This window comes from Heterodontus francisci, chromosome 10 (genome assembly GCF_036365525.1).
Source record: "Heterodontus francisci isolate sHetFra1 chromosome 10, sHetFra1.hap1, whole genome shotgun sequence".
Taxonomy (NCBI): domain Eukaryota; kingdom Metazoa; phylum Chordata; class Chondrichthyes; order Heterodontiformes; family Heterodontidae; genus Heterodontus; species Heterodontus francisci.
The window spans coordinates 89321755-89345069 of record NC_090380.1 but is presented as its reverse complement, the minus strand read 5'-3'; the positions used below and the strand labels follow the sequence as shown (position 1 = coordinate 89345069).

General features: G+C 38.7%; 1 protein-coding gene across 7 annotated transcripts in view; it reads left to right on the top strand.

Annotated features, from left to right (window-relative positions):
- cmss1 (cms1 ribosomal small subunit homolog) overlaps positions 1-23315 on the top strand; it is a 346949-nt gene that overhangs the window by 269594 nt on the left and 54040 nt on the right. Inside the window, exon 1 of one of the 7 annotated variants that reach the window (XM_068041016.1) lies at positions 21944-22098. The exons of the other annotated variants lie outside the window; for them this stretch is intronic. Within the exon in view, the coding sequence (XP_067897117.1) occupies positions 22030-22098 (69 nt within the window). The 5' untranslated portion in view covers positions 21944-22029. Of the gene's footprint in view, positions 1-21943; positions 22099-23315 lie in introns of those variants that run through there. 7 annotated transcript variants of the gene reach the window in all.

Below are 23315 nucleotides of genomic sequence, written 5' to 3'. Positions count from 1 at the left end.
ACCATGTCAAAGACTGCAGTGGACGAGAGGAGGATGAGTAGGGGTAATGTACCATGGTCACAGTCACAGGAAATGCATTTGTAACTTTGGTTTAGGCAGTTTTAGGCAATTGAATGAAAAAGCAGTATCAAAGAAAAGAGTATGGTAACTGTGATGAATCATTACTACTTTCATTAGATCTTTTATTCCCTACACATTGTAGAAACTGACAAATTTCCAGTATACTTGTAACCAGCAAAGAACAAAAGCTGAAATTTGAGCTATGTGGGAATATGCTTCCAGCTCGTTTTGTACTCTTACAGTTAAATAGACACTCGACCACAGGGAAATCATTAATGAGCCAATTTGTTTCTTTTACAAAAATGCAGTTCTCTTTCTAATAGTGCCCTTGAGTTAATATTGTCAAGCTTAGTCTATGATATTGTGTTACAGCATATCTTTGGCAAACTTTCCAATCATGTCAATATTCAGTGTAATGAGAAGCTTACAACATAAATTAGATGCATGGAGTTCAGTTGATTGAAGATCTCAAACAGGTTTATTAAATAGCTAACAAGTATATACAGTGCAGAGCTAACTTGCCTCTTGGTGTAACAGTTACAGAGTGACTCTGGCTTGTAGTCACATGACTGAATCCCGGCACGTAGCTCATTAGCATACTAAGATCTTAAAGGGACAACACTCTTTAAGGCAATCACACAACATCCCTCTTCTTTCCAAAGATAAGTCTTGTATGCTAAAAGTAATAATACATAACATTAGATAACATCAAAATTATTTACACATGGATAGAGATTGTGAAATTCACAAATATAGAGGCTCAAAAGTCCATATATTGTCTCAATGGTTTGACAACTCTTGCTTGGGAAATTTGCATCTCATCTGTTGCTGTTCTTTCTGACGTTTCTCCCTCTGCATTCAGTTTCTGTTGCTCTGCCTTCAGCCAACTAACATACTTTGTTGCTTTTCTCAGGATGACTGCTTTTGAGGTCTTGTCATTTTTGAAGAGTTCCGGCACCTCATCTCGAAGAGGAAATAGACAATGCTTCAACTCATTTCTCCTCTGTCTCTTCAGGACATTGCGTGTCCTTCGCCTTTCTTCATCCTCCATGTCTGAAGCCTTGGGGCTCAAGGTCAAGTACTTGTTGGGGGGAGAGTACTTTGCCTCATGGAGATACTTGTCCGTTCTGGCTCGTTTTGGTGCTGGCGATTCTCTAGAGAGCAGAAGTGAAGGCGCGGCATAGTTGTGCTGTTGTTGGGTTTCCAGACTGCACCATTTGATGCTGGTCAGAGTCTGCGAGCGGAGTTCTGGTCTTGGACATTTCCCCTTGGCAATGCTTTCGTGGATGGTTATGATATTGAGGTCCTTACACGCTGGTAGTCCTGCCACTACTGGTCTGCTCGTGTCACTAGGTAAAATGTTTGTGGTTCCCAACCTGACTTGCCATATCTGCATTGCATTGTTAATGTGCCACTGCAAGGGATGAGTGACCCATTGTATGCAGATAACTTGGCATTTGTCGGTCATATTTCCAGCGACTCCAGTGCATATCTTTGAGGATTCGGACTGGTAGGATATTTGCACTAGTGCCGGTGTCAATTTTGACCTTGAGTGTATGCTTGCGAGCATTCTTTGGGCACGTGATGTTGATAGTGGTGAAAGCTTCCAGTTGTTGGACTACATCAACATGATGATGTGTCAGGTTCACAATGTGGAATGCCTGTTTGCTTTCTAACTCTGCATTACATCTCTCTGGGTCTTGTCTCAGGTCTATTTTACTGTAGATTTCATGTATTGGCTTGTGTTTACGTTGGTCTCTGGTGCTTTCCTTGCTGCTGTTGCTGTGTTGTCTGTTCATTTGGGCCTGACTGTGACTTCTGGCTGTGTCTTTGGAGCCAGAATTCCTGCATAGGCGGGCCCAGTGTCCTTTTGCACAGGTCTCGAAATGCAGGATAATTTCGCAGAGAGTGAGACAAACTACAATTACCACACAGCTAGTTTGCTCTTTTCGACTTGGTTATGGTGCCGATACTGTTGGCTACATCTAGTGCTTGCAGGTGCTGTTACCCAGCTATAATGGCTTTGTATTTCCTACCATCTTCCAGCAGTGCATCAATATTGTGACCTTTTTCCCCAAGAGGTCTTTCTGAAATGCTTCAATGGGTAATAATAAAATTTGCTTCAGTGGGTGTTGATACAATCACCAGCTCCATTATTCAGTCTGACAACTCAGCTTCGTTACCCTTGCTACAGCATCTACTGATGAACTGGTCTGTTGATTCCTGTGGCTATTGCCTGTAGGACATCAATTCCAGGCGGTGAATTCAAAAATTCATGGTCAATTGGAGCGGATCTTCCAGAACTTTCCATATCTTTATGGGATCTTTATGGTCCTGTTCAGATAATCCAGAGGTATTGATTCTGTGCAATCTCTCATTTCCAGGCTATCATTATTTACAGCCTGTTTTTCTGGTTCTGCAGTTACTTCGTCTGTAAAGCATAATTGCATTCTTTGTTGGAACAGTTTGAACTCTGATAGTATAGCCAAGGATCTCTAGTTCATGCTGGGAAAATTGGTATCCATCTTCCTGTTGTTCTTCTGTTTTAAAAACTTGCTTTAAGAAATTGCTTCTGTGACTCTATACTGCTTTCCCTTTTAAAAAAAAAATCTCTTTAAAGTGGCTGGTTTTATTGACAGGAGCAGCTTGTCTGGTTATCTAGCTTCCAGCACTCTAGTCTGTTTGTTTATATAGCTGTGCAATTGGCATTCCAAGTGCTTTTTTTGCTAGAGTTTGTTTATACAACCATTCAATAGGCATTTCTTCACAATTGAGTGGTTTTAATGGTTGTTTTTGAAACTCTGGCTGAGTGAGTGAAAGCTCTCCATCAACGTTCAAGTGATTTAATGGTTTCTTTTTATAGCTTTAGCTGTGAGCTGTGTGAATGGAGGATTCCCATGCTTTTTGCTGTCGGATGCCTCTTGTAATGTCGTGGACCTGATCAGTCTGGAGATGCCCATAGATCAGCCAAGATGGGGATTGGTTTTACCTGTTTTATTTCTTTTACAGAGCCTTTAAAAAAAAAATCAATTTTCTAAGCACTTCAGAGCTTTTTTCAATGGGGCTCCTGACTCACCCGTACACAGTGAATGATTTGCAGCCTGTCGTTCTGCACTCTGTCTTCTACAGCTTGAGATAAGTGTTTTCTTCATTCTTTGAGCCATTATTTCTTTGAAACTTTCTTTCTTCTATCTGTAGGAAGTTTTTTTTTAAAAGCTGTTTTCCTGTGGTCTTCAGTCCAAGATTCTGTCTTCTCATCACAGCTGCCACCATGAAATGATGCAACATAAATGAGATGCGTGGAGTTCAGTTGTTTGAAGATCTGAAACATATTTATTTCTAACAAATATATATTAACTATTTAAAGGACCTGCCTATGGGTGTTAGAGTGACTCTGGTTATAGTCACTTGACTGCATCCTGGCACGTAGGTCATTAGCATACTAAGATCTTAAAGGGACAACACCCTCAAAGGCAATCACACAACAGTTCAGGTCATTTGGCAGTACTCTGATTTTTTTTGTTCCAATCAATAGTAAAATGCTGTTTCATGAAAACCAAATTATAAATAGTACAATTAATTGTTATCCTTGCATTTTAATTTGGTTAAGAGTTCTCGGTTTTATGCATAAATGAGCAACAGAATGCGAGGCCTTCCTAGAAACGTCAAACAAAAAGAATAGGACATGATGACCTATTAATTCTGATGATAGGTAATAATCACTTTACCCTGATGAATACTTTACTTTGAATTGGTGCAGGATAAGTGTCAGATTCTGCAATCAAGCAGCAGCCATTTAAAAGAAAGCTGTATCTCTATCTCACCAAGGTCCTATCTTCACCATATCTGGTATCATTAAAATTATAAAGCTTTTAGCACAGGCCTGGTAATGTAATGTAGAATTATGACATGGCATACACTTGCTACACTGGTTTCAGTTTTTGCTTGGTACTGTGCAAGCTTTTAGCAGCCAGTAAAACACTACAATGTTCTATGCTCCAGTTATACTATTTGGCATTCATACAGTGTGATCTTTTTGATTATAGCCTTGCCAGATGTGCAGACTAACCTGAAATTGGTAGACTTGAGTTGGTGTGTGATTAGAAAGAGGCAGTCTTGTGCAATGTTCCCTCTAATTTTTCTTCGTCTTACGCAGCCTGTTTGTTGCACTTTGCAGTCCTTTAAGATTGCTACATGGCTGCGGTTACGCACAAGTTAAAGTGAACGTTGGTTGTCCACGGTCTGTTCGTTTCACTGCGTGGTACACTGCGGATTGTGCATAGATGGAACATTGGTCTTGTACCATCCGTACTGCAGACTGGTTTCAATATAACTACGGATCCATAGCTGACTCTTTAAGATTAAAAAAAAACTCAGGCAACTAAATTTATAATGGTAGAAGCATTTAAAGATTGGTGAGCAGTGCTCTTTCTATAAGTGCATATGTGAATGAACTCTTAATTCTGACAGCAAACAGAGTGCGACATTTGATTGCTTATTCATATTTCTCTTTAAAATATTGCAGATACTTCACCATGCAGTATAAAACAGAAAAACCATTTATTTCTTCATGGATGAGTAATTCGAGGGCTCATGGTGTTGGGGGTAACATATTAGCATGGATAGAGGATTGGTTAACAGACAGGAAGCAGAGAGTGGGCATAAATGGGGCATTTTCAAGTTGGCAGGCAGTGAATAGTGGGGTGCCGCAAGGATCAGTGCTGGGGCCTTAGCTATTTACGATCAATATTCATGACTTGGATGAAGAGACAGAGAGTAATGTATCTAAATTTGCTGATGATACAAAGCTTGGTGGAAAGGTAAGCTGCAGGGAGGACGTAGAGAGGCTACAAAGGGATATAGACAGGTTAAGTGAGTGGGCAATAAGATTGCAAATGGAGTATGATGTAGGGAAGTGTGAAGTTATTCACTTTGGTTGTAAAAATAGAAAAGCAGAATATTTTTTAAAAAGGTGTGAAACTGGTAAGTGTTGATGTTCAGAGAGACTTGGGGATACTTGTACAAGGAATGCACAAAGTTAACATGCAGGTACAGCAGGCTATTAGGAAAGCTAATGGCATGTTGGCCTTTATTGCAGGGGGTTGGAGTACAGGAATAACAGGGCTTTGGTAAGACCACACCTGGAATACTGTGTGCAGTTTTGATCTCCACATTTAAGAAAGGATATGCTTACACTGGAGGCAGTGCAGCAAAGATTTACTAAATTGGTCCCTGGGATGAGGGGGTTGTCCTGTGATGAGAAGCTGAGTAAATTGGGCCTATATTCTCTGGAGTTTAGAAGAATGAGAGGCAATCTCATTGAGACATACAAGATTCTGAAAGGACTTGATAGGGTAGAAGCTGAGAGATTGTTTCCACTGGTCAGGGCATCTAGAACACGGGGACACAGTCTCAGGATAAGGGGTCAATCAGTCATGACTGTGGTGAGGAGAAATTACTACACGCAAAAGGTTGTGAATCTTTGGAATTGTCTACCCTAGAGGGTTGTGGAGGTTCCATCATTGAATACATTGATAGATTTTTGGTCTTGCCGGGAATCACAGGATATGGAGAGCAGGCAGGAAAGTGAAATTGAAGCCCAAGGTCAACCATGATCATATTGAATGGCGGAGCAGGCTTGATGGACCATATGTTCTACTTCTGCTCCTATTTCTTGTGTTCTTGTATTCTGAGACCAGGACCGATAATCTGGAGATATGAGTTCAAATCCCACCACGGCAACTGGGAAAGTAATTAAATAAATCTGGAATTACAAACTATTGTCAGAAATGGGGACTATGAAACTACTGTATTGTCATTAAAAACCCACCTGGTTCGCTGTTGTCCTTTGAGGAAGGAAATATTCTGGCCTATACATGACACCGGACTCTCAGCAATGTGGTTGACCCTCTGAATAAGGTGGTTCAGCACCACCTTCTCAAGGGCAACAAATGCTGACATTGTCAGTGAGGCCCATATCCGTAAGTGAATTTTTAAAAATTGTCAATTGTAATAAAATTACTTGTCAATACAATCTTAAAAAATTACTTAGACAAAACAAAGGACAATTCATTACTCAATTGCTAGTGTCAGTTGGTGACGCAGTTGCCTACAAGTGATCAAATTCATGCTAGAAATAAAAATTGTAAAGTGGTAATCTGCAAATAGTTTGTTATTCCTTTAAGCACAAGGTCCCAAAAGTACAGTATTATACTCCGTTCCGAGTGTTATTTACATAAGTGGATTTTTAGAATCAGGATTGCCAGTATTTCAAAAGTATTTTCTCTATTTTCCTAAGATTCTGTGTTTCAAGCAAAGAAGCAGTATAACAGGAAATTTTCACCTCATGAACCATTTTGTAACAAAGTTTTGTTACTTACCAAACCTATGTACGCGTAGTTTATGTTAAAGACGAGAATAAAATGTTTCCATAGAACCATAGAAAAGTTGCGACAGAGAAAGAGGCCATTCAGCCCATTGTGTCTGTGCAGGCTGAAAAAACTACCTGCCCAATCTAATCCCACCTTCCAGCACCTGGACCGTAGCCTTGCAGGCTACAGTGCTTCAGGTGCAGGTCCAGGTATCTTTTATTTTCAAATTATCCATAGTTGAAGGTGCTACCAACAGTCAAGTCAGTTATTACTCACTTGTCTGAATGCTAATTTGGCTTTGCTGGAGATCTGTTGAAAAATCTGATTCTGGGGTCTTGGGCATTTCATACAATCCCAGTAATGATTTCTGAAGAAAATAGCGCAGTGCTGTATAGTAACTTCCATTCAGCTCCCCCCAAAGGGATATGTGATCATGACAAACAGCCAGTATTTTATAGATTTTTTAAAAAGCAGCAATAGGTTTTAGGAAGAAAGTATTAATTTTGAGCTAATGTTTGCATAATGTTATGATGGTGCTTCTATGTTTTTAAAAGTTTTTTTTGTGGACTGATGTATTTTTGAATTATGGGCATTGTTTTATTTGGGAAAACTGAAAAGGATTCCATGGATGGTTTTTTCAGTGGGGTCATTGAAAGGGCACTGAGAGGTCTTGTTTGAAAACAACATTTATTGGAAGTCATTTGTCTTCAGATAAATACCCAGCAGGGGCTTTTTGACTTGGGGGAGATGTTTACAGAGAAGTGACAGGTCAAGATTTATAGGGGTCAGGAGACTTGACTCTTGAGATATTGTTTTGGTTTCGCTTTGGACAGTCAGTTGGGGTGTGGAATGTTTTGAAAGGAGTTTAAATCAACATGCCAAGGACAAAACCCCAGTTCAACCTTTTCCATCTTTTTGAAAAGCCTGCCAGCTTTCCCATCTCTTTGAGAAGCTCTTAGAAGTGAGAGTAAGAAATGGAAAAATTGATGCTGCATTCCTCCTGAAAGGCTTGCCAGAAAACCCCAGTTGCTGCATTTCTCCTGGAAAGCCTGCCAAACTGATCTTCAACGTTGCCTGAAACGAACTGTTCTAGAAAGATCCCAGTGACAGCTGTCTATGCATATTTGGGACGCCAAACCAAAAAGGGACAACTGACATCTTTCCATATCTTTTTTTTTCTTCAAGAATTAGCAAGTATTTAGCCAAAGTATTCTTCTTTGTCTTTTTTTATAACAGAGCTCCAAAGAGAAACTCTCTTTATTGCTAGGTTACCGTGTGTGTGTGTGTGTGTGTGTGTGTGTGTGTGTGTGTGTGTAAGGTAAAAAGGGAACATTCATATTTCAATCTGTGTGTTTATGCTTTGCTTAAGTTAAGTCTTGTTTTATAATAAACTGATAATTTTGTTGTTAAAGAAGCCTGGTTGGGATATTTTATTCTGGGATAAAAAATAGAGTATATGACTGACTGTATCAGTAACTGGGTAAATATTTAAATATTGTTGTGCCCTGTGGAGAAGTGGAACTAGAAAAAACAGTGCACTCCTCCTGCCTCGGTCGTAACAATAATGGCAATTAATAAGAGTCATGATTCAGGAAAATGCTCTACAGATGTAGTTATTTATTTTTGATATAATTGGTGACTTATTTAACCATGCTTTCTAGCATTGAAATCCAGTATCCACTTTATTTCTGGCCAGTTTTCAAGATGCTATTCTCTCAATGCCCAGACTTGCTGCCGTGAAGATGGGACGACTCTTGCATGTTTAAAGCATGACAGGGTAACTTGAAGTGCAGAATAGCTTAAGTACACAACCAATGTAAGCTTCAATCATTTGCCCTCTTCACCATTTAATAGGAAGTTTGAGGAGCCGATGGATTTCTTTTGTCACCATTCATTTAGCTGCCTCTGAACTTTAAGTGAATCCTGCAGTTCACTCGGCACCTGACCACACAACTTCCCTACCCGGGCTATAATGTAGTTGACGTTGTCAGTAGCTCCCTGTCCTTGGGCATTCTGCCTCTCCTATTTCAAAATCTCCCTCATCTCCCACTCCTTTAAAAACCCACACTCGAGCCCTCTGTTCTAACTACTCTTCTATTTTCAATCTCCCTTTCCACTCCAAGATCCTTGAACATGTTATTGCCCAGATCTTGCTCAAGCCCCTATTTGTATCCCTCTAATCTGACTTCTGAGCCTCCAACAGCACCAAACTGCCCTAACCAAAGTCATTTCTTGTGATGATGCATTATCCCTTCTGGTTCTCCTCAACCTCTCTGCAGTTCTAGTCTTCTTGGCCCCACAAAAATCATCTATTGAAAAAAATTTACCTTTTGGTAGAATATTCTAGTGGCCCAGAAAGGACCAGCAGCTAGCTCTCTAAATGCCTGAAGAAATGGGAATGACGTGCTGTGCATGCTCACACATTTCTCCTTGAAAGGTGGAATTGGGTCCTACAATAGTCAGATCATAATTTGCATATCTAAACAGCCTTCTGCCTATTTTGGACAGGAGTGTTAGCCACCCATTGAAAGGCCTGTACGGACATTGATTCAGAAGGGCAGAAGGTCCCTACCAGACTTTCAACTGATGTTTACACAAGCAAGAAACAGGTGGGCTGCGGTGAATATCTTTCCCACTATCTGAAGCTGGACCAGACTATTCACAATCTCAGTATCATGCCCAACTCTGAGCTGAGCTTCTGACTTCATATCACAAAGAACACTTACTTCCACCCCACAGCATCACTCACCTGTTCTCAACCCTCATACATGCTTTCAGCGCATCCAAACTTAATTGCTCCAATCAGAGAGAATAAATCCAGTGCTCTACCAGTTGACTTCCCATCCTTCATCCTCCTAAACTCTAATGGTATAAAACTGTGCTGCTCGTATCCTATCCAACACTAAATCTTGAAAAGTGGGAGGACAATTTGATACAGCTATATTTGAAAATAACTTAAGAGATTCTAGATTTATAAACAGGGGTATAAAATACAAATGCAAGAGGTAACGCTAAATCTATATAAATCATTAGTTAGGCTTTATTTAGAATATTACATACAATTTTTGGCACCTTACTTGAGGAAGGATATCAAGGCCATTGGAGAAGATGTAAAAGTGATTCACTAAAATGATACAGGAATGACAGACTTTAATTGTGAGGAGAGACTACAGAAACTGGTACTCTTTTCAATAGAATAAAAAAGGTTAACTGGAATTTCTTTCAGAAAATAACCTTTTTTGTTGAGTATATGAATAATTTGAGACATAAAATATGGCAAGTGTAGCATGCTTGGGAAGAAAACAGTGACTTTGGACGTCTGGCTCCCAAAGCTCTGAACCACTGGAATTTCATGTCCCCATATCTTTACTGGGTCTGTTGTAGAGATCGATTGCCATGATTAGTCAACAATTCCATTAACATTATAGCATGTGCCGACCAGGGTGGTAGAAACTTAATTGGATGAACCTTGATCTTTTTTTTTAATCTAGCAATTCTTATGTTTCCATAAATTCAGAATTATGAGGGATTCTGATATAATTAATGATGAAAAGCTCTCCCCACTAGTCAGTGAGAGTGTAACTAAAGAACATGAATTCAGAATCATCACCAAAAAAGGGAAAGGTTAGGAGATCTATTTTTAAGGAGAAGCTTATTACTACATAGATTCCCCTAGTAGAAACAATAGTGGGTGCAGAATTTCTAATAGGGAAGTGGATAATGAGAGTGCAGAGGAATGGAACTAAGTGGGTAGCTTTTTAAGAGAACTGGCACATGTGTGATGAGCTGAATGGCCTCCTTTTGTGCTGTAAAATTCTATAATCACTGCTTGTGAACAAAACAATCATAACTAAAATTTGGCTACAACAAGAACAACTTGCATTTATATAACAATAGAAAATGTTGGAAATTCTCAGCAGATCTGGCAGCATTTGTGGAGAGGGAGAAACAGTGTTAGTGTTTCAGGTCGTTTCAGAGCTGTCGCTCAGTTCAGAGCAGTCTCGTCTCTGACTCCAGGATCTGAGCACAAAAAACAAGGCTAACAATCCAGTGGAGTACAGAGAGAGCAGTGTCAGATGTGATATCTTTCAGATGAAACACTAAACCGAGGCCCAGTCTGCCCCCTCAAGTGGACATAAAAGATCTCGTGGCACTATTTCGAAGAAGAGCAGGGGAGTTATCCACAGTATCCTGAAGAATATTTAACTTTCAATCAATATCACAAAAGCATTATCACTGTGGGAGTTTGCTTTGTGCAAATTGGCTGCCATGTTTCCTACATTACAACAGTGACTACTGTTATGATCCCTGTAGTTTTTTTTTCCAGTAAGAATGCAGTGTGCCTTTAAGGCTGGAAAGGGAGCAGTACTGCTTTAAGGCAGCAAGCTCTAAAAACTGAGTCAAAGAGTGCATTCTTGTTGCACGGGATACAGCCATTCGGGACCAGAAATCGAGAGATACATTGCTACAATTTAATTTTGAACTGCCTTATTGTGGAAACAGACTGTTCTAACTCAGAGACACAGACAAACAGCTGGACCAGCAGGAATGGAACAGAGACCTCTGATAATTTAAACTGAAGGAAGGGAAGTTAGACTGTGACAATCTTTTATTCCTTAAAAATTCAAAAGCAAAATTGATTTATTCAAAAGCGTTTGCAAGTTGTTAATTGTTGAAATTCTTCACTAGAGAAGGAAAACATCACATACTGCTGAATTAGACTACAGACTGTTCTACCTTTTCTCTTTTCCCCATCGGACAGTTTTGAAGACTTTAAGCAACCTTGGATTATTCCACATTGGAAGATTTCACTTTGGCAGGAGCATAATATGCAAGGACTCATAATTTTTCTATTTTAAATGTTTATATTATTAGTAGTGTTTAAGAATTTAGTTTTTCTAATTAAACAGTTAATTTGTTGATTTAAAGACACCTGGTTTGGTTAGCCTCATTCGGTGGTGGGGGGGGGGGTGGTGGTGGTTAATAGATGGTACAATTTGGCTGGGTCTTTCTTTAATTTGGAAGGTTTAAAATGATATGTTAGGCGATCTGTGGAGGGATGGGATTGAATTAACAGTGCATTTCTCCCACCACAATCAGAATCGTATATTTTGATTGGGGGCTTTGACTAGAGCGGTAGATCGTAACACTACACTTCAAAGAAAAATTACTTTATTAACTGTAAAGTGCTTTGGGATGTTCTGTGGTCATGAAAGGTACTATATAAATGCCGATTTTTTTTTAAAGCCCTAAACCTTAAAACTTTCAATTTACTACTAATCTAGTCATGTTTTTAGCTGCAGGATTCTATTGTATAATAGAAATGTGGGTTTTTTGTTGTAAAATTATATGTTTTTTCAAACTTTCTTTGCACTAATATAAGCATCTTTTTCTATTTCTTTAAAATGCTGAATATTAAACAATAGAGCTAAAAATATAAGCTTATTTCTTATTTATTCATTACCAGTATTAAGTACATGTCTTTTAGTTTAGTTGCAAGTTTTGCCATAGTTATGTATTATGGCACAGATGTGGGGACTAGTTGAAAGTGTTACCTTCTGGCCTCTCTTAAAAGAGTTGATCTGTGCTACAACCACATGTGAATAGACTACTAATCGCTGTGAGTTCAAGGACTTTTTACATGCAACCTTTGCAGTTTTCCATTGCTATACATAGGGCTGTCAGATCCTAAAGAGAAAAGGAACATTTTGTCGCTGTATGCTATATTAGACAAAGTTCATGTGCCAAGAAATGCTGTTTTGTTATGTTTACCTAATGTACTGTTGCCTAGTAGCTGACCACGATGTGGAAAGAAGATTAAGATGACAGAGATATATCATAGTTGTCATATCAAAAGCCATCAGCAGAGTTTTTCAAAGTACGGGTTGCTAAACTTGGAGTTTCTTTACATATATTAATAGCTTTATTCTGGGAGAAGAGGTTCAGTCCAATCTGATGATGATAGCTTCAGAAATTAGATCCATGTTATGCAAGAGCATCTACATGAATTGATAAGGCATTTACATTAATCTCACCTTTAGAGACTGAATCAGCTTTGTCAGCAAACTGAAATACATGTTACACTTTCCTAGAATAGTCCAGCAGGTTTCAACCAGTGCCTTTTCTTCATTACAAATATACCGCATATGGTTTAGTTCTGATGAAAGGTCATCGACCTGAAACGTTAACTCTATTTCTCTTTGCACAGATGCTACCGGACCTGCTGAGTATTGCCAGCATTTTCTGTTTTTATTTCAGATTTCCAGCATCAGTATTTTGCTTTTGTACCACATATAGATCAAACTGCAGATGAATTGGGAGACAATCATAGACCCTGCCCCTATGTTTGCAAATCTTGTTTCCTCCCTGAAATTATTACTAGATCCTAAGATCCCATTCCAGCAATGCAAGACTCCAGTCTCCTATCCAGTGGTCCCAGATCCCAAGATTGCTCTATATTATATATACTATACCTCCTTAATAATATTACTTTGGTATAACATCTGGTTCTTATAAAATATCTAACTCATGATGAACAGAACAGCAGGAGATCCTCAAAGTAATATGCTAAAGATCTTCTACATGGTGTAAATATTACATTTACTTCCTGTAACACTCTTTCTGACACAATCTCCTGCTCAATTATTATAAAACAAGGTACCCTCTGAACAAGCCATGAGAGAACTGCTGGTTAAATAATTAAGAAATAACTGAAAGTAAGTTCGTCATCTTTTTCTTTCATGATGATAGCTAAAACTGTGAAGATCAAATCCTATTTAATAATTTTTTGCTTGTCAATGAAAGTTGAATTTGCTGTATTCCACGTCCTGTGTCTGCAATTGGCTGTGCATTATTTTAACCGCTCTTCAGGTCATACACGTAATATGCATCATTGTGACCATGGGAAGGTGATCTTCCACCAGGCCTTTCTGGAGGCTACTCTTGAGTTGACAATCAAATGTTTGTGTCCAGGTGGGAAAGTGTCTACTCAATATCACCTTTGGCAATATAGCTTAGATAGAAAACTCTTTGAGCTAGATAACAACTCGGAGGCGACGAGGGAGCAGGAGGGCTGGTTTGAGATCAGAAACATAGAGGTACAGATTTCCTGCAGGTCCTGCCGAAATTAACAGCAGGGCCTGATTAGCATTTTTTGGCTCACTTTCCCAGCGACAGCTAGTCAGATTGAGAGGCTGGCTGGCAGGTGGGCAGGCCTTCGGCACCAGAGGAGCAGAGAGGAGCCATGGAGGATTGGAGAGGCCAGCAAGGGGCACGCAGATCGGGGTCCAAAGTCGAGGAAGCTCAGGAAGATGGGAGTAGAATCTGAGTCCAGAGCCAGAGAAGATTGGTGTGGGGCTGTAAATCAGAGTTCAGAGCCGAGGGAGAACGGGAGCGGCAGGGTGGGAGGGGTGGGGGGTGCAGGGAGTCTGAAGCCAGGGAGGATCTGGGAAGCTGGTGGGACAGCAGGGGTGGGGATAAAGATAGGCATCTGGAGGTGGGGAAGATATGGCAGCGTCAGGGAGGCCGGGGTCGGAGGAGATTAGAGGCCAGAGGAAGATTTGGGTTCAGGGGAGATCGAAGTAGGGTCAACGGGGGAAGGGTGTGGGCAAGACCTCGTCGAGGAGATCAAAGGATCGGAGTAGTAGGGGTGGGGGGGGGTTTGCCCAGTCGTGGGGGCTTGGTAAAGCAATTAAACTGGATCCAGTGGAAAGGCACTTATCTCCTGCATCTAGTGGAAAGGCAATTGGCTCCTGGATCAAGCAGTCCTCATCATCCTCTTAGATGCTGGATTTCCTGAGACCTGGAAAACTCGGCTGGCCAGGGTTAAATTTTAAATGGTGGTGACATATGAGGCAAACAGCCTTATAATGGCATTTAAATTGGTTCAATGTCATCTCTTGTCCTGTCCCCATTAAAACCAGAAGTGGGCAGGTTGAGGTTGTGATTCAGATTTTTAACATTTTAACACCCCACACAACTGTTTTGGGGAGTTAAAATCCCTCCCCCACTTGTTGTGCAGGGACTGACCACCAGATTTTACTTACAAAGATAAATATATATAAACAAGATTGAGTAATGTATAAATTATGATACTTCAAAGGGGTAGAAATTGGACCCTGTTTCACCTGTTTTACAGGCATTGTGACAGTGCCTGGAATAGACAATAGACACCTCACATATGTAAATGAGGGGCCTAATGTCTGCTTTAGACAACCTTGCAAAAACTGAATAGTGATGAGTCGAACAGGAGCCAAGCCTTCTCTTTGGAGTGGGAGTTGAGCTCATGATGTTCAGACTTCTTTCACATTCAATCTTTTACAGGCAAGTCAGGACACTTCATTTTTGTGTGACGTACAAAGGGTTGTTTTTAGAAGCACAAGGAAAAAATCCTAAATATTTCCAGGATTGAGTGGTGTTATGGGTTAGGATTCTTTCTTTTCGTCTATGGATCTTTAATCATGGCCATCCTAAACTTCCGCATCAAAAACACTTTAGGTGAGGGAGGGGGGAGAGAACATCTGTTATGGTATATACTCATCACAGAATCAATCCTTTCATGTGACATTAGGAAAAGGTCATCTTGCCCCATTCACTATTTCTGTCTTTGCTGCACCTGTCATATGGTGCTGGGGGCTATTTTTGTGCCTAATAGAACAAATGACACCTGGCTCGTAAACATCGGATCAATAAAATCTCTGTTCTTGTATTTTGCTTTTGGACAGAGTGGTAGCCTTTTATCACTGCACAGCAGGTGTTAAGTACATCACAGCCCTAGGTCTGAAATCTGAGCCAAGCACTCAGCTGCTAATACTGTACAGGGGACATCTGAGAACATGGGGGTTAATTCAGGGTGGACCTTATGAATGTCAGGATATTTGCTATTCAGTACGCGAACACGTAGGTAAGAACTGAGGTTTAAGTCAGTAACTCCATATTGTGTCTTTGCTTTTAAAAGCCAAGAATATAATTGGTAAACCAGTTCAAATTTACTAGCTTGCTGGTACTTTACTGTTCTGGCTTTCAAATCTGCTTTCACTTCTTGATCAGCAAAATAAGTCATTACTTGTTTTTGCTGGACATGCTGGATAATAAGCTATTATAGTCCAAGGAGGTTTTCAGGATATTATTATCCTGTTTCAAAATAGAGCCGCCTTGCCTTATCCCCTCATTTTCTTCCCTCCTGTTATTTCTCATATTTAGGCTTAATCTGCATCTATGATTATGTAAGAGAAACTCTTGTTATATCCGGACTGTTTTGGCCTGCAGATTTGTGCATCCTAGCATTTTCTTAGATAGTTTAGGTTCATGGTAAGACCTGGCTATAAGAATGCTAAGTGCTGGCTGTGAGGTTTCTGTGAATTACGTGAATATTTTTCTTGTCTCTGACATGACCTCCACAAGTGAATTCCGTCAAACGTTCCAAGAAGGTTAAATAAAGCATTGCAGCTTCAACGTTTGAAAGGCATCATAAAATCCCATTTGGCTGACACAGTGATGCCTGACATCCTTCAGGCTGCCAAGCTGTTAGTTATCCCATTTCTTCTTCCCTCCACCGTCCCCACATGGGAATATCAAACATGAGAAAGAACAAGCCAAATTGGAATGACTTCTGCTTCAACCACCATAAAGCAGAAAACAAATCTCTTGTCGGGGAATTCCATTCTTGAACTAATCATGTTGCCTAAGGCTTTGAAAATAACTGAGACAAGTTGATAGGGTTGTCTTCACACAACGCCAAGCAGTATTGTTTCGGCTCAGCTGCAACTGGGATCAATGCCATTTAATGGAGCTGTTCTGGTTCTAACTCCTGATCAAATATGCTCTTCTTCCACCCTAACTATTGTTGCAAAAAAGACAGTGCCGGTTAAACTGCTATATATGTTGTATTTGTATTTCTGTATATTTTCAGGACAGGCGGCTTCTTATCAGACAATTCATAGATCATATAAAACTATGAATATGTGACTAATACACTGAGTTTTATGGGTATACAATTATCCATTATACAATGGGTAAAGATAGTCAGGACTGCCAGATATTCATATGGATGGAAGGAGGGAGATTACCTCATAGGCACGTTAGCGGAGGCTTGGAAGCAAACAGTGCATAGCATAATGAAACTAGAATGGGCATAAATCGAGGAAATAAGTATAGGGTAAGTTTGGAAAAAATATAGATGGAAACTGGATTTGGGCTGTGGGGTGTGCGTGGGGTCATTACACTTTGTGACGTGATATTGAGTGAAAGGCAGAAAAGTCCCAGGACCAATCCTTCATTGTGCTGAATGATGTAATCTCAGCCAAACATCCCAAGACTAAAAGGGTGGGAAGGGAAAATCAGCCAGGGTTGCTGCTCCTGATTGCTATACAACAATGTTGATTTGTGTGCACAGTGTATAGATGTTGGTTGAGAGCAGAGTGGACTCAGCTGTGCGAAACCTGCCAACACTCCCTACTGAAGAACCTGTAAGCATGAACAATGAACATCAGTTGGCTGTGACTGGAGGGCAGCTCCCACAAAGCTGCACCTGCACCACAAAAGGAAGGATATGAGGAGAAAATTTGGAGCTAAAGAGAGTAGGCTTGGATTTTTAATTTCAGTTACTTTATCATGAATGTTAATTTTTCAGGCATAAATTTGAATGTTATGAGAGTGTTTCTATTATTTAAAAAAAAATATTTTTAAGGACCCATTGTGGAAATGGATTCATTTGGAAGTCTAAAGAAATGCTGGACTTTGTTTTTTTCACTGGGGTCATTGAAAGGACACTTGACTGTGAAAACAATTGTTGGAAGAATCAAGGAGTGATAAAAATAACCTTTACTGGAGATCACCTGCCTTAAGATAAATAAACAACAGGAACCTTGGACTAAGGGGAGATGTTTACAGAGAAGCTATATGTCAAGATTTATGGAGGTCAGGAGGTTGACTTTCTGTTTGGGATTTGGATATTGTTTTTCCGTTCAGTTGGGGTGTGAACTGTTTTGAAGGCAGTTGGAGATAAGCCTACCAGAGAGCAGCCACCACCAGCTCATCCATCCATCTCTTTGAGAAACCCTGAGAATCAAGCATAAGAAATAGAGAAACTGAAGCAGCATTTCTCCTGAGACACTCCTGGAAGGCCTGCCGGATAAATGCTTGATGCCGCCTGAAAAGAACTGCTGCAGAAAAGATCACAGTGACCTGTCTACGTGTACTCAGACACCAAACTGTAGACAAAAAGGGACAACTGACATCCTTCCATATCTTTTTTTCCTTCAAGAATTAGCAAGTTTTTGGCCAAAGTATTCTTTTTTTGTAACAGAGCTCTGAAGAGAAAATCTCTTTATATTTCAGTTAACCTGTGTGTGTGTGGTGGTGGGGGGAGGGCTAAGGTAAAATGGGAACTTTCATATTTCAATCTGTGTGTTAATGCTTTGCTTCATTACTGGATAAGTCTTGTTTTATAATAAACTGATAATTTTGTTGTTCATTAAAGAACCCTGGTTGGTGCATTTTATTCGGGGATAAAGAGTAGAGTCTTTGATTGACCGTATCGGTAACTGGATAAACGTTTAAAAAATATATGTTGTGACCTGAGGAGAAGTGGGACTAGAAAAGATAGTGCACTCCTCCCACCTCTGTCATCACAAATGTTACAAAGCAAATTGTTAATTTTGCTCCCGTTGTATCTTTAATGTTTTTGAAACAGTAATGAATAATATATACTTAGGCAATTTTATGTATGGGCTGTATTGTATCAGAAATTCTAATACTCAAGATTTTCTGCAATGACCTGGTTGTTAGTTGTTGTATTGGAACTGAAGGATCGCAGCTGAAGCAGTGGCTGACACAAATTCAGTTGCCTAGCAATTCGTGAGTGCTGTTTCAGGTTACCTTTCATCAGATGACCATTCAGCAATCCGGAGAGTGGTTTACAGGTAAGTAACTTACATTTAAAAAATTTTTTATACTTTCTAAATTGCATTTTTCCTGCAGATGATCTTTGGGTAGGTTTTCCTGAGGCAGTCAGCATTTGCAGTCTGCCTAATGCCTACTTCAGGCATGGGTAAAGGATGCCTCTTGTTTCCCTTTCCCAATATGGCGGGTGGCATGCTTCCTGCCCAACATTTTGAGGATCTAGAAAACCTTATAGCCCTTAAAGGACGGGTGCAACAACATTCAATTTCCTGGCTATTACATCTCTAATACCAAAAATTGATGGGAGCACAAGTACCACCCTGCACTAGCTTCCCTCCCAATCTAGTAATAAAACTGAATTATTTATAGTTGTGCAGCATTTCTGGCCCAACTGTCCATCCTTCCAACTGAAAGAAGTATAACAGCAGTAGATATCAAAAATTGTACAGAACAAAATGTAAATGCAAATACTATGGTTCAGCTTGCATGGCCACATAGAGGTTGGCATCTGTTCAAACTGTAATATCATATCCCTTTAGCAATTGCCCAGTGCACTCATCATCATGCTCCTTTAGTGCGTGATGTGTTTTACATATAGTACAAGCTGACTTATTTAGGACGGATACCCATCACATCACTTAAATTCATGACAGCAATTTGGCCCTGAAGGAACCATAATTATACAGATTCAGGTCATGCTGAAAACTATATACGGTACAACAATAGTCTACTTCAGTTTGCAAGTATTACAGAATTTGACTTCTTGCAGCAATATTACTTTGCTGACAGTAACATGCACCCTTGAAAATTATATTTACTGAAGGGAAGACATCTTTTCAGAGCTTTCAACCCAGTTGATTTTGTCACATTCTCCAACAGGCAGAACCTGATTATGCACAAAACAAAAAATTCACTTTCCACATTAACAAATTGTTTTGATATGAATGAAATTAGGTATACTTTGGGGGGGGAATAAAGTGTGTACATTGTAAGTCATTGTGTTTCCCTCTTATTTTTTGGTTTCTTTCATTAGAGTAGAATTCTTTAACTTAACATCACATTGGAAAAAAAATTAATTTCATTTTTTTGGGAAGATAGCAAGTAATAACCGTTGATATCCTAATTGTGGGACTGTGAATATTTGAATATTAAGTAGTAGTTTTATTGAAGAAATGGTTCTATTCTGGGATCTGTGGGATAGAATGTATCAGCACGTTCAACGGAAGGTCTCTTTAGCTTACTGTGCACAGTGGTGTCAGCTCAATTCCTAGTAGACTTTAGTCATTTCTGATAGCAATTACAGAAAGAAAATGATTGCTTCTTTCCCACTGGTGACCAAAGTAGTTGTTTTGCCTAAAATTACTGACATAGTGATGTTGAGATTTAAATGAATGTTGGTTAGAACATATTAGAGGAAATCGTCCTGGGATCAACAAATGTCATTGAATCAGATAGGTCAGAACACACATTATAAAAAGAACTTGCCCAATTCTCCTTCCTGCTAAAATAAACCACTTGATTTTCTGACATGCACTGCATCCAAGCAGTCCAGGAAAATCTCCCTTAGTGTGTAAATTTACTCTATAGTGTTGTTGAAAAAGGAACTTAGAATTAGGTCTATGAATTAACAGCACTAACATGAATAATGACAAACTGAAAAATTGAAGGCTGTTATTTCTTTGTCCTAATCCTGTCTTCGTTGACCTAATGCAGTCTTCATTTGACTAAGATCTTGCCTTGATTTCATTATTTATGGTTGGAAATTTAATTTAAACTGTACACAGATTATAACACCCCACAAAACTTAACCGGCAAAACTTACTCCCACAACTCTATTTCATCTGTGTATATAATATAGATATTGCTTTGTCTAGAAGTAAATGTCAAGCATTAAGGAAGTGAAATACAGAAAACTGTCAGTAGCTTGATGGCTTACTGCTTTTGCTTGATAAAATTTGCGAAACCAGCTACCATATCTTTTTTGTGTTTATTCCGCAGCTGAAAACATGAAATGTGTTTAGGAAAGCATGAAAATTCCCCTCTGTTTTCTCAAGAGTTCAGCTTGATTACTTTTAGATAACACAAATGTCAGTTTAGTGAACTGGCAACTTGATAACCTTTGCTGTTAGATACTTAAATTATGAATGCAGAACCATAATTCAGTGCCATTCTGAGCTTTTCACACAACCCAATCTAGGAGTGAAGGGTTAACTTCACCAAGAGCAGACGGACATCTGAGAACCTCAGAATGAACAGTTCACATTGCATTGTAAATCAAGTAACTTTTTAAGATAATTACAGTACAGTATAGTCATAATTTCAGCTTATCACAAATATAATCACTCAACCACTAATTTGTTCCTTTACTGTGACAATTTCAGAGTGAAGTGTTTATATACTCAATACTTAGCAGAACCTTTGCCCTATGTTACATTAACTCAGTGAAAAGCTTCCACAGTAATTTATTTCAGGTAGGGGAGATTTGGACAATCTTAGCTGCCCATTTCTTTTCTTTAACATATGTCTGTCTTATTTATAAAATGTAATAAATTTGAATCCTTTGGATAGCGGTTCTCATTTAAAATCCCTAAGTTTCCTGTTCAACCACATACAACAACAACTTGCATTTATGTAGTACCTTCACCGATTTGCTCCAATTGCTGACAATGTTTTTTTAAAAAAGAAATGTCTGGATTGATTATTTATTTTTGTTTCCTTTATGTTACACCAATGGAAATTTTTACTGATGACAGAAAAACAACCTCTTTCAATTTATCAAACTCATCACAATCTTAAATTGTGATCCTGTTTCTCTTTAATATTCTGTGTACACAATATTCATGATAGAATACTAATGGTTTTACATGCCATTATTATTAAAATGGGGTTATTATCTAAGAAAATAGATCACTGAAAATATGCGTGGATTATTAGCTACAATGGGAAATAAAGATGACTTAAGATAAGTTTTCACTTGGCAAATATAAGTCAATCTATTTTAGCTCTCACGTTCTTGTATAGTCCTGTTTTTAAAAAAAAAATCACATTAAGTCTAATGTGTTTAAATATATGTTGGTTCTGCCGACTTCTCTCCCACAAAGGATTTAATTACTAATCAAAGAAATATTTGAATAGCTCAGCCATTTGGAAAATGATGTCCATTGTCGATCCCCATCACCTTTATAAATACAACCCTAACTGAATGTAAAACAGATTTCTTCAAAATTGATCCTACAGGCTATTTTGTGTAGGTGCTGGTATCTAAGTAAGAGGCAAGTAATGCTAGTCACATCTTCCAGTCTAAAAGGTCAAGTGAAATACGCATCAATTCAGTCAGAAAAATAACTATTATTACAATTGTTCTGTCCAAAAAATGATATTACATCTTCAACCTGCCTAAAATGCTATTATTTTGAAATTTCAAACTTTAATATATAGTACTGCCCTTCAATTAACTTTAACAAATTATTTTTATTCTTATGCATCTCCTGCTAATATGTCATCACAACATTTTATTCGCAAAATCATTACTGACAAAATAACACTAACCACAATCAATATGGCGGGCTTACTGCTGGACTGTAAGTGGAATCTTCTCCTCCTTTGGACTTATGATTGCAGATCTGACCCAAACTCCAACGTTCTGTTACAATAAGTCCCGCGTATCATAGATATCCAGTCTTCAGAAAAGAAGACAATGAGTTGGACACGTTTATGCTGGCTTCCTTTTCTTACTCCAGTTTTCATTGAAGACATTGCACAGGAGGTATATTTGCTTGAATGTAGAACATAGATTTTATTCTGTCTGTTTAAGGACTGGAGAAGTATGCAGGGATCTATCTGTGTCTGTAGACTTGGGCAGTGGGGAGGACCTGGCATGGAGTGGAATGATCCTCTATATTTATCTCGCACGTTCAGTGGAGCTATGCACAATGAAGGCAGATGGCTCTGTCAGAAAGCTGACCTAGTCTCTCCATAGAGACATGTAACAAGACAGGGCTTCAGGGCTTGGAAAGAGCTAACCATATGCTTGTAATACACATTTGTTGTTGCTAATGAAGTAGAATAGTCCAACTTTTGTGTTAGTTTTAATCCTTTTAGTGGCCAATTATATTTGTCAAATAGTTTAAAAAAAAAAATACTTAACTTCTATTTCACTGTTTGAATATCTTTAGCACTGTTTAAAGTACTCATGTTATTTAGTAACATTTTTCTTAAAATTTTGAATGCTTAGTGTTACAAAGTAAAACTCAACATATCGAAAAATCTTTTTTTTAATACAGGATAAAGGTACAAACAAATGTATTTCAGTCTGGATAGATTTTATTCTAAGTTAAATCTAGTCTGATTAAATGATTATGTTCAGAACAATTTTTAAAGTGATCATGATTTTGCCACACAAAACTGCCTTGTTTAAAAAGAAATGCAAAGATAAATATATAACCTGAAATTATAAGTAGCCTCCATTACAACCTTTGCACAGTTCCTTTTGCCCTTCCCCGAATATATTTACAGGACTTAATTCAGAAAGCAGAATGTGATACCTTTTAGATAATGAGTACAATAATAAAGAGTCTGTCATTTCATTGAATATATTGCCCTAATCTGTGCTTCATATCATTACAAACTGAAAGTTATGTATTGTTTCATGGTTAATTTAAGATTGTAAGTTATACTTCTTAAATCAAGATTTTAATGTTAGATATTTAACATTAAAATACCTTCCTTATCCAAAACCATGTTTCAAAGACTATATTTTTGTAACTAAGATTCAATTCTGCTAATGGTGTTGACCTCCACTCTCCACCCCTATCTCTTATCAGAGATCATCTCCTGGAGTAAAGAGCAGAGGTAAGCAGCAGTATAAATAACCCATGAGGCTGGTAGTCTTGAACCCATTTCATTTCACTTTTTTTTGCAAGCAGGTTATTTTAGTGTCATTTAAAAGAAAGCTTACAATAGGTAGCGCAACTTTAAGAAAAT